The following is an 11167-nucleotide window of genomic DNA, read 5'->3' as shown; positions in this document are numbered from 1 at the left end:
GTTTCACTTCAGTATCTGTAATGGCAACATTTGCTGAGTTTTGCCTTTTTTTAAACTACCAATCTGATTTATTGCCATCAGTGGGGTTGGTTCCGCTGGTTATTTGGAGAAAAAAAAAAATCTAGCCCTGCAACTATACCAGTCTGTGATTTCACACATATTACAATTTTAAATAAGTATTCTGTCAATAAATAAAAAGTCTTTTACCACTACAAAGGAGTAATTAAGGATAGATAGCAATCGCTTTATCCCAGACCCTCTATTACTACAAACAAACCCACTAAAAATAGTGACCTACCCAAATTTGGGTGTCTTCTGCCAACATAGCCTAATACGTACATTATTCAGGAGGTCTCTGTCAGATCTGTCCTGCTTTGAATGCACCTCAGATTAACAAAGAAGAAAACATTTGAAACAAATGTTGAAAACATTCATAAGCCTATTTTAGTATTTTTTCCCCACAAGGAAGACTAAGTTCAGCACCATATGAAACAAACTTTAAAAAAGAGATTGCTAGTTTAAACTTTGTTCAGGGGTTAATTAAATTACATGGGTCAAAAATCACTTGAACTTTGCTCATGTCAAACTACTTCTTTACCTATGTCTTGCTGTTTGCATTGGCTAAGTGAACAAAGATGTCCATGCTCTTCCAAAAGTAAGGCAAATATAGGAAATAGTAATCACTATCAGCTAAGAGCTCATTGCCTTTGATGAACTGCATTAGCATTAATATTTCAAAAAGCATAGATCTACTATGTTAAAAATAATAATAATAATAATAAAAGCATTAAAAAGCCCTTATTTGCTTTCTGCTGGCATAACACATAAAATAGTAAGCAAGGTATTTATATATTTATTTATTTTTCCAGTGTCAAAATCTGCCTCCTGTGAAGTAATTGAACAAACTTTGCAGGTGGTTTTGCAGGAACGTCACAGCTGGTACCACAGCTGTGGTCATGGGGGACAGGATACAGGAACACAGGGCATGGCAGCAGACTCAGTTTTTTTGCAGGAAATCGTCGGACTTAACCATAAATTATGGCCAAATATGAATACTTATTTATGATTGGCATGCTCAGAGACTATTAAAGTTATGACCTACCTGGGCTGACAAACTAATTTCTTAGCACAGTTTATTAAATTTGTATAATGTGGTAAAATATGCTTTGTATAGTATTTATTAATGTATATGAAGAAACCAGGTTTTGCTGCTTACTTACACAACCCTAGCAGAAAAGAAATGCCCAAAGAACCAGCAACACACACACTGAAACTACTTGTTTTTTTTCCAAGAATTATCAAATTCCTACACACTTTTCCACTCTCTAAATGCCCAACCAACATATGACACCTAAAAATATTTACATTTCAATTTTTTATTCTACTTTGAAAGTGTAGTGTTTTCCTAAGTCTATGTAAGTTAATATTAGATCTTTCCATTACTCCATTTATTAAACAGTACAGGAAAAAAAATCTCATCCTAAAACAGGAAAGAAATTTGATTTTAATTCAAGTAGCCACAGAAGCATAAAAATACATGATTTATTGTGTCTCCTAAAAACACTGATTTTGCAAAAGATTGTGTGTTTCCTTTTTTAAGCCAAGTCACTGCAAAATGATTTTGCAGAAATATAATAATAAAAGCAACCTAGAATGCTCTAAGTCCATAGCCATGTGCCAAAATTACTGTATTTTCTTCTAAAAGTCTATTTTTTCTTAAAATAGTCCTCAGCTTTAGTGAGTAGGTTATCATTTGCTGAAATATTGTAGAAGGTCCACAATAGTCATACATAAATAGGTAAGTCATCTTTACTGTTCTACAGATACACATAAAATATATAACAGGAAGAGACAATGAAAAACACAATCAATTTTGAGTGTGCTATTAAAACAGATTTATTGTTCCAAAGTCTTTTAAAAATCATGAAGTTTAACAATCAGAAAGGGAATTAGGCATCTTTCATGATTAAAAGGTAATTCTGGATATCTCATCATTGCTTTTCTGAAAATCAAGACTTCAGTAATTCAACTATTTTCTTCAGTGGATGAGGATTTTTTAATACTTTATTGATTCAGAAGAACTACTGCTTATTTGACCAATTGATTAATTAAACAAGGAATGCAGCAGCTAGAAAAAATACTTACAAAGCACCGTGATGAACAATGTGCAATTTTACTGTATCTAATTTTACTATATATCTATGCCAGGCACATGACTAGAGCCTGTGAAAGTCTTCACTGAAAAAGTGTATTTTTTTGTTTTGACACAAGAGTAGTCTACAGAAAACAATGGAAGAAAAAAAAATCTTATTCCAAAACCAATAGCCCTCTGACTGATTTCCAGTCTTAAGCTGAAGTTCTTATGTACAAAAATGCACAGATGGGTCCCATTTTGCAAGAGAAACAGAAGCTGGACAATCCCCTGATCATTTCATCACTGTCACATGTCTGTAAAGCACAAGAAACATCACTGAAGCTAACAAGTACTTGCCAAAACTGTGAACTGATCTCAGGTGGCTCATGCCTTCAGTGCCTCAGCACTGAAACCAGAGGAATGTTCATTGTTCACACATTGCCTACCATTTTCAAGACTAAAATATAATGCAGCCCAAGGATTTTATGTTTTTTGTGTCTAGGTTGTTGGCTATATACTAACAATTAGGCTCAGAGTCTCTACTGAAATACTAAAAATCAGTCCAAGTAGGTATCTGTAGAGCAGGGAATAGAAATAAGGATCTATTTTTTATGCATGTCTAGCAAATAGGGAAGAACAAAAGAAAATTTTACTTAGATTTCCTCAAAATGTGTGTTTCGATGAAGAAATTGTATGTTCATCTTGTGTCCTTGCCACATCTTTGAGACAGACACAGGTGATAAAATGGTGCTGATGACAGTGAATCAACCCCTCAAGACGTGTAATGATCTCGTAGTCAGGCAGAGCAAGGCTGGCAATATCGAGGCCCAGCATCCGTGAGACCACCTCTCGGAAGTCTGCCAGCTGCGATGACAAACAGAAAGGAAATTCCTTTAACTACCAAGCAAAAGGAACACCTGGAGAAACATGTACATATATGCATACGTACAAACACAAGCATTTGTATTAGAAAGGCAAAATACAGGAATTTCTGCCGTTGGTCAACACAGACAGCTGAAGAGGATGGAAACGGCCCTTTGAGGCATACTTCAAACAACAAAACAAGTAAACAGCTGTGGTGCTAGCAATCTTCAGCAAAGAACACTCACAATTTCAATATTCTTTAATATCTTTCACAGGCACATCTTCCCTGCTGATTAAACAGTAAAAACTACAGAAAAGATGGGAAGAGGAGATGTACTTGACCTAGTAAACAGCAGAGACAACTGGAAATTTTGGCAGTCACATGCCACAGCACGTACTAAGGCACTGACCCTGACCTCTGCCTGTCAGAGCTCCTCTTTATTCATCAATTTCTCTTGGACCACCTTCTTGGACCACCCAGCCTGACCCTCCCCTGTCCCAGCTCCATGCTGTTCCCTCAGGTCCTGTCACCAGAGAACAGAGCTCAGTGCCTGACCCTTGTGAGGAAGCTGCAGGCTGCAATGAGGCTTCCCCTCAGGCTCCTCTTCTCTGGGCTGAACAAACCCAGCAACCTCAGCCACTCCTCATATGTCTTGCCCTCTAGACCCTTCACCAACTTCATAGCCCTCCTTCAGAGACTCTCTAATAGCTTTATGTCCTCCTCATATTATGGTGCCCAAAACAGCACATAGCACTCGAGGTGAGGCTGCAGCAGCGCAGAGCAGAAGCAGCACAGTCACTTCCCTCAGCCAGCCAGCCACACTGTGCCCGGTGCATCCCAGGACATGGTTGGTCCTTTTGGCTGCCAGGGTACACAGCTGGCTTATGTTCAACTTGATGCTGACCAGAACCCCCAGATCCCTTTCTGGGAGGTTGCTCTCCAGCCTCTTACTGCTCAGTCCGTACATACATGTATATCCAGAGTTGCCCCATCCCAGGTACAGAGTCCTATATTTGCTCTTGTTAAACTTCATACAGTTGGTATTGTCCAGCCCTCCAGTCTATCAAGGTCTCTGAAAGGCCTCTCTATCCTTAAGGGAATCAAGAGCTCCTCTTAATTTAGTATCATATGCCGTACTTTAGACAAGTCTAACACACAAAGAACAACGTGAAACACCATGTTAAACCCTAAATGTCAGTTAATTCTAATTTACTCCAATCCAATCTTAATTTTTTACTTCACTCGTGTATGCTCTGCCATTCTTTGTGAACATGAGAATGACCATTGTCTTAACCAGATGGCATTAGTTCAGTTCTGCATACTTTTAGTTTTCACAGCATAGAAAATATCCATGCAAAACCACAATGTTACATAAAATTATATGTGGTTATATCCCTGGAAAGCAGAAGACACCTGAAGAAAATCACCCAAATGTATTCAGAAGCAGTCAACCTAGCCACATCATCAATTCCATCAGATAACAGCAATTTCAATTTCCAGTAGTTTTCTTAACATATGCACTCAGACACACTGCATTTATATTCATGTTAAATATGTACACGCACGCTGAAAGAAATATTTAGCTCTTCATTCACTACCTTTTACAGAACAAAAGAGAGGTTTGGCCCTGTTTAGTATCCTTGAGATGGAATAACAAACAAGTCCAAAGCAGGTGAAGAACTACACCAAGTTGGGGGTGAGGAAGTTATTTTCCTTGTTTAATGGTTCTGGAAAAGTTCAGAACAAACTCAAGTGTTAACTACTAATAGAGTTTTGAATGAATTATCTGATTTAGCAACAGTAGGTTTATCTCAAGGAGAGATTTTAGCTAAGAAAACCGTTAGGAGGCAGGTGAGTATGTTACGTATATTGCTGATAGTTCTCACATTAGCAAAATGGCAATGCTGCTCAACAGTACTGCACAAGTATCAGGCACATGTTACAGCTTCGCTCCCCTTTCAGCAGCGTGGTTCTACCTGTAAGTGCCTGAAACATTCCTGGTTATTGCGGGTACTGGTGAATTATAAGATGAAGTTTTTCCTTCATTAACTCTGAAAGTTTGAGAACTAGTACTTTGCTGCGCTTGAGCATTCTACACTGTGTAGCCCACTTACCTCACCTTTCCCACGTTCTTCACATTTGGCCGAAGAACACTGCAAGTGTTTGAAAAGCTTTGGCATTTCAAACACATTCAGTATTCAGTATATACAAAGCATTCAGTAAAAATTCAACATGTGTGGTTTTAACAAGTATTCAATGTATGACTCCATAGTATAATTTTCTGAATATAATTCAACCATTTTCTATGTGCAGGATGCTTAATTTCCTCATGAGACATATGAAGAAATTAGATATTCCTGCCAAATTTCCAATGTTCATTATAAAACAAAAGAGGCCTAAAGCTTTCCAGAAATAAAGACCCCCCCCCCCTTTTTTTTCCTATGTTAGTAAAACAGTATTTTTCTAGACTTTTCTTACGAAATAGCATTCTTAAATATCATCTAGCACTGTTGCTGAGACCAACAACTAATGTAAAAATTATAGCTAGAAGGACCGACAAAGTTCTAAGCAATTTGAATCTTAAAATGACACATTCCTGACTTTAATCAAGTATCCCATTGGCTTTTAACAATGATGTTATCCATAACGTTGTTATAAAACTTGATACACTGGGGCAATTAAATACATACTTCATAATTTTCTGAAATTGGAATGGAACATACTTACTAGTGTGTCTCTCATTTAAATTCCCTGTACCCTCCCACCCTAACACACACGTTGGTTTCTTATGGATGAGTAACCACAAATTTTTTTTCTCACTTTGAAAAACTTGTATGTCACAAATCAATCTAAAATAGCTGTCTTAGAAATTGTCTTTTTTTTTCTTTTATTTTCCAACAATCTGAATTGATGGCCTATAGATGGTACTAGGTAAGCAGGTTTTATACCCAAGAGATATGGAAAAACACACTTTAAAATAATACTATGATTTTAAAGCACTTTTATTCTTCTCCAAAATGTGATGTAAAATGAATATGTTGCAATGCACAAAGAAACCAATGCATTTATTTTTCATTCTCCTGCATGTGTAACTTGAAGAGCTTTGACTCTTCTTCACAGCTGCCACACTAGATAATATTTCCTTACTTTATTTACACAAGGTTTTACCACAGCCATATAACCGTTCCACCTACAACACATTCTTTCATTCTAAATGACACTAGCACCTGTTGAATACCTGTACACCTACCTGTCTTTCTCTTCTTGTTAATTCTGCAAGGGTTGTTTTAAGCACCTTTATTTCACTGGAAACTGCTTCTAGCATATTTTTTGCTTTTTCTTTATCCTCAGTAGCTTTAAGCTCCTTTAAATGAAGTTCAGATTTGACAGAATTTAGTTGTTTCTCAACCTTTTCTTTCATTCTTTCCAATTTGCCTTGAGACTTATTAAGTTCTTCTATTGTTCTGTTCTGCTCCAAAGTCTGGATCTGCAATAACCAATTCATAAAGTAATGTTAAATTTGTCACACATTTTCGTCTAATATGAATGAATAATAATGATGGCTAATCAGGACTGTGCACTCTGATGAGCTTTCTTACAAATTCTTGAGGAAACCACGTGTATGTGTGAACCGTAAAATTATCAAAGCAGACTGGGCAATGTCAACTCATTTACCAGTAAAGCTGTTGTTTCAAAGACAGCTGATTCCCTATAGGGTTTGCAAGGAGGGTTGACTGGACAGAAAAGAGCCTACAGTGAGAGTTCAATCCCCGCTAGCCACTGGGAAAAGAATACCAAAAAAAAAAAAAAAAAAAGGGTTGCCAAACGTTTTGGCTGGTGAAAATCCTTCAGTTGCAAGTCATCAATTTCAGTCTATAGGCTATTAAGAGCCTATAGGCTATTTCCCGCTCTACTCTGCGCTGGTGCGGCCTCACCTCGAGTACTGTGTGCAGTTCTGGGCACCACAGTATAAAAAGGACATGAAACTGTTGGAAAGTGTCCAGAGGAGGGCTACGAAGATGGTGAAAGGCCTGGAGGGGAAGACGTACGAGGAACGGCTGAGGTCACTGGGCCTGTTCAGCCTGGAGAAGAGGAGGCTGAGGGGAGACCTCATCACAGTCTACAACTTCCTCGTAAGGGGTTGTCAAGAGGCAGGAGACCTTTTCTCCATTAACACTAGTGACAGGACCCGCGGGAACGGGGTTAAGCTGAGGCAGGGGAAATTTAGGCTGGACGTCAGGAGGGGGTTCTTCACAGAGAGGGTGGTTGCACACTGGAACAGGCTCCCCAGGGAAGTGGTCACTGCACCGAGCCTGTCTGAATTTAAGAAGAGATTGGACTGTGAACTTAGGCACATGGTCTGAACTTTTGGGTAGACCTGTGCGGTGTCAAGAGTTGGACTTGATGATCCTTAAGGGTCCCTTCCAACTCAGGATATTCTATGATTCTATGATTCTAAGACACAAAGTTGCTTAAAATAAACCTTCCTCACTTCCAGAGGTGGCAAGATATCAGCAACTGCAAACTACTTGTTTCCACCTGAGTTAAAGCAGGTAATTTATTACTGCTGCAAGGTAATAAAACACAGGAACAATGAAAATTTAGCATCTTGAAAAAAAAAAAAAAAAAAATTATTCCACTCCACATGCTTATCAGATGAGATTTGCTGTGAGCAATGCATGGGAAAACAGAATTACAATTATACTGACAGAAAAGAAAGGGATGCACGTATAATAATTTTCTTACACTAAACTGAAGATTTACATAGTGCTTATAGATGCTATTTAACATATCGACAAATTTCTAAATACACAACACATTGTAATTTTATATTTTTCTACACAAATTCGACCAGTACTTCATGGATGTATTTATTGCAAATGAACTCCAGCAGTATCCAAGTTGGAATAGAAAAAGGGGAAGAAGCCCAAATCTAATCTTTTAACTCACCTTAAGTTCATTGGTTTCAGACAGTTTGGCTTTGAGATCAGTATTTGTTTCCCTGGCCAGATCAAGCTGCTTCTGTAACCTCTCTATCATCTTGTGCAACTTTCTGACAGTGAGATTGGCCTCATCCCTCTCCACAGCTAAGGCTGTCCTTACTTGCTTCTCTTCTTCCAGCTGGGTTATTTTCTGCCGCAGAAGGCTCATGTGCAACTCTTTGCTTTCAAGCTTTTCTTTCTGAGTCTTCAACTGGTTTTATGAATACAAGGATATTTAAAAATATATGTAAAAGACAATGGTACTACAAAGATTATTGTATAAATTTAATCACCCTGTTGCACATTTAACCTGAACTCCTAATCCTCTCTTGAAAACTCTAAAGCAGTATACATATACATTAATTTCATACCTCTTATATTACCAGTTGTTTGTGCTTCTCCATCCCTAAGCCTGTGCGTTACCTTCTAGAATGTATTCACATGTAGACTGCACCTTATTTGAACATAAATACCTGTGCATTGAACATCTGAGATTATATTATATATAAGGCACTTGCCAAATGTAAGACGTAAGAGACATTCATTAGGCAGACAACAGTTCCAATGTGGTAGTTTAAGATATTTCCATGTTTAACCAGCTTATTAAGCCTAGTACGCAAGGAGCACAGTCATCACACAGAAGTAAGAAAGCACTCATCCACTGCTCCTACACAAAGGTCAGCAATCTTAGTTTTGCAGCTTTGGTGCTCAGGAGGCTACTTGTTTTCAGCTTACCTGAGATGAACTCCCAAGCTGTACTCTGGAACAACTGAGGAGTGTTAACATTACCTCAGAGAGGTAGTTGCTTCCAGAAAAAAAAAAAAAAAAAAAACACAGTATGGTTTTAAACCTTAAACAGACCTCATGCTAAGCTCTAAACCATTCTAATAAGCCTAATAACAAAAGATTTCACTCTGTCACAACAGAATGACTGAGGGGTGTCTGGTTACATTTGGACAGATAATCAAGGTTCCAAAAGGAGCACTGTTCTTGTTGAAATACTTGGTGAAGTACAACTGATGTTCTACTAGCTTCTAGAGAAGCTTGTATAAGACACTTTCCTTCCCAGTAGATCCTTTTAGATTTAAATATCAACAGTAGTTCTTTATAGAAGTATATACTTTTAGTTCCTCTAATATGCAATCTGCTTGCACAGCTCTATACATTTTTCTTAACAATTATTTTTTTTGTAATGGACATCTTTGATACTTCTCATACATATATGAAGCTCTAAACTGCTGCCTCTAACAAGCTATCACCCTGATATAGCTATAGCAGTGTCTTATCTTGGAAACAAACAGTAACTATTCATTTTTGCTTACCTTCCTTCTTAGGCTATATGCCATAGTCTTGTTTTCAATCACTGCATCACCTTCCAGTTTGACCAACTGTTCTACCCGGGCTAGAATTGCATTCACATTCATATCAAATCCAACATCTGCTGCTACACTATCCAGCTTCATCTTCTCATTAAGTTGCTCCAGAAATATCAGATACTAAGATACGATGTGGGAAAATGGGAAAAAGAATAGTAAAATTTCATTAACAGTCCTGACATATAATTTAGAAGCAATTCCCCCTACGCTGACAACCAACTATACAGAGCCAGACTGTGCAACAAGGTACTGGAAGGATATATTTTTCATACACATTCCTGATAAAATTTCAAATTCTCCAGTTGTCCTTTTTCAGCCAGGATTTTTGTTCATAAACTCCTGGACCTACTGTATTTATTCTCTTAGCAAGATTAGATTGTCTCATGCTCCTCTGCAGCAAGAAAAGCGCCAGGTATGTGTGTCTGCTTCTGACTCCAGTTCCTGCCTGTGGCTCTACTGCTCTACATGACCACACACTGTCAGGAAGGAGGAAGAAAGGACAGCTACATTCCACTTTGTGGGAGTGCATGCCCACTGCTCTGAGCTCTGACTGACTAACACGGATAAAACTGGTACTGGGGATAGTACGGGTTTGATCCCATGTGGTCTGAGGAAACACAGGAGTGTTAGCACAGTCAGACTTCTGCCCTTCTTTGGAGCAGTAAGTTTTAGAGATAACAGTTATTGGTTTACAAATTGCTTTAAAGATTATTTTTAATTGCATCTTCACTTGGCTTACTGCTGTAAATACATACATGTAACTAATATTTAATCTGGTTTTTGTTGTTGTTGTTGTTTGTTTTTTTTTGGTTTTTTGTTTGTTTTCTCCTTGTTTGCTGCTGCCTGCTAGCCCTTTAAAAATTGCATACACTCACTGGTCACAATTAGCTTCTCTTACAAAAACCAAAGCTCTCCTTCTCCCTAAGAATCATATTTGCCTTTGTTCTTCCTTACTTCTATTGCAGGTCATAATCTTTGCAAAGAAATAACGAAGGAGAAAAAAAAAAAAAAAAAAAAAACAGTTCCATAACCGTTGTTTGAGATGAAGATGAAAAAACATAGCAAGAATCTCTGTGTTTCATTATGTTTGTCTCAAAAAGTTAAACACAACACCAGCAGAAGAAAGCACTGAAGTTGTTCATCAACGGGGAGGTGGGAGGGAACATAGACAATCAAAAATTGTAGAGCTTAGGGATATGGTTTAGTGGAGGGCTGTTAGCGTTAGGTCAGAGGTTGGACTCGATGACCTTGAGGTCTCTTCCAACCTAGAAAATTCTGTGATTCTGTGATTCTGTGATCTAATTGCAGCAAAATCTAGAGATAAATTAAGAAACTACTGACACGTTCTTCACAGAGGAAGCAGGATGAAAGAACACCTCAATTTTCTGGTTTGCTCCTAAGATAGTGGATGCTTCATTCGGAAAAGTTATTGTATCATAGACTAATGCAAAACAGCATCGAAGTAGTGATTCTTTGCAAATTCAACTCAATAAGCACTGATCTTGGCCTGGTAACATGCTACAATGAACCATGCACTTTGTCTTTCTTAGCTGGCTGGTTTAGCTCTTGTGCTATGCCATTTTTCAAACTCTTCATATGCAAATGTGTACCAAGCTAACTGCATTTATTCATTCAATTAATAAAGCAATCCTTGTAGTTATGGTGGTCTATGGATATAAAAGAATCAAGGATTGCAAGATTTGGGGAGTTTGTGGATTGGATGATATATTACAGAATGATGGAAAAGCTTTGAAATCAAAGAATCCTTAAAGGACTTCTGATATATATACAGAGACTTTTTTTAAATCCT

The 11167-nt window shown here is 37.8% G+C and overlaps 1 protein-coding gene across 1 annotated transcript in view; it reads right to left on the bottom strand.

Moving 5' to 3' along the window:
- Window positions 1–2797: 2797 nt before the first annotated feature.
- The window catches only part of CCDC170 (coiled-coil domain containing 170), a gene marked incomplete at its 3' end in the record, with an annotated part of 41685 nt that continues 33315 nt past the window's right edge, over window positions 2798–11167 (bottom strand). Inside the window, exons 9-12 of the mRNA XM_082756166.1 lie at window positions 9304–9477; window positions 7950–8192; window positions 6250–6486; window positions 2798–2998 (exon numbers count right to left, since the gene is read on the bottom strand). Of these exons, the coding sequence (XP_082612292.1) occupies window positions 2798–2998; window positions 6250–6486; window positions 7950–8192; window positions 9304–9477 (855 nt within the window). The remainder of the gene's footprint in view (window positions 2999–6249; window positions 6487–7949; window positions 8193–9303; window positions 9478–11167) is intronic.

This window comes from Aythya marila, assembly GCF_965140915.1.
Source record: "Aythya marila genome assembly, chromosome: 3".
NCBI classification, from domain to species: domain Eukaryota; kingdom Metazoa; phylum Chordata; class Aves; order Anseriformes; family Anatidae; genus Aythya; species Aythya marila.
Note: the sequence above shows the minus strand (reverse complement) of the source record. Positions and strands in the feature narration are given on the sequence as shown.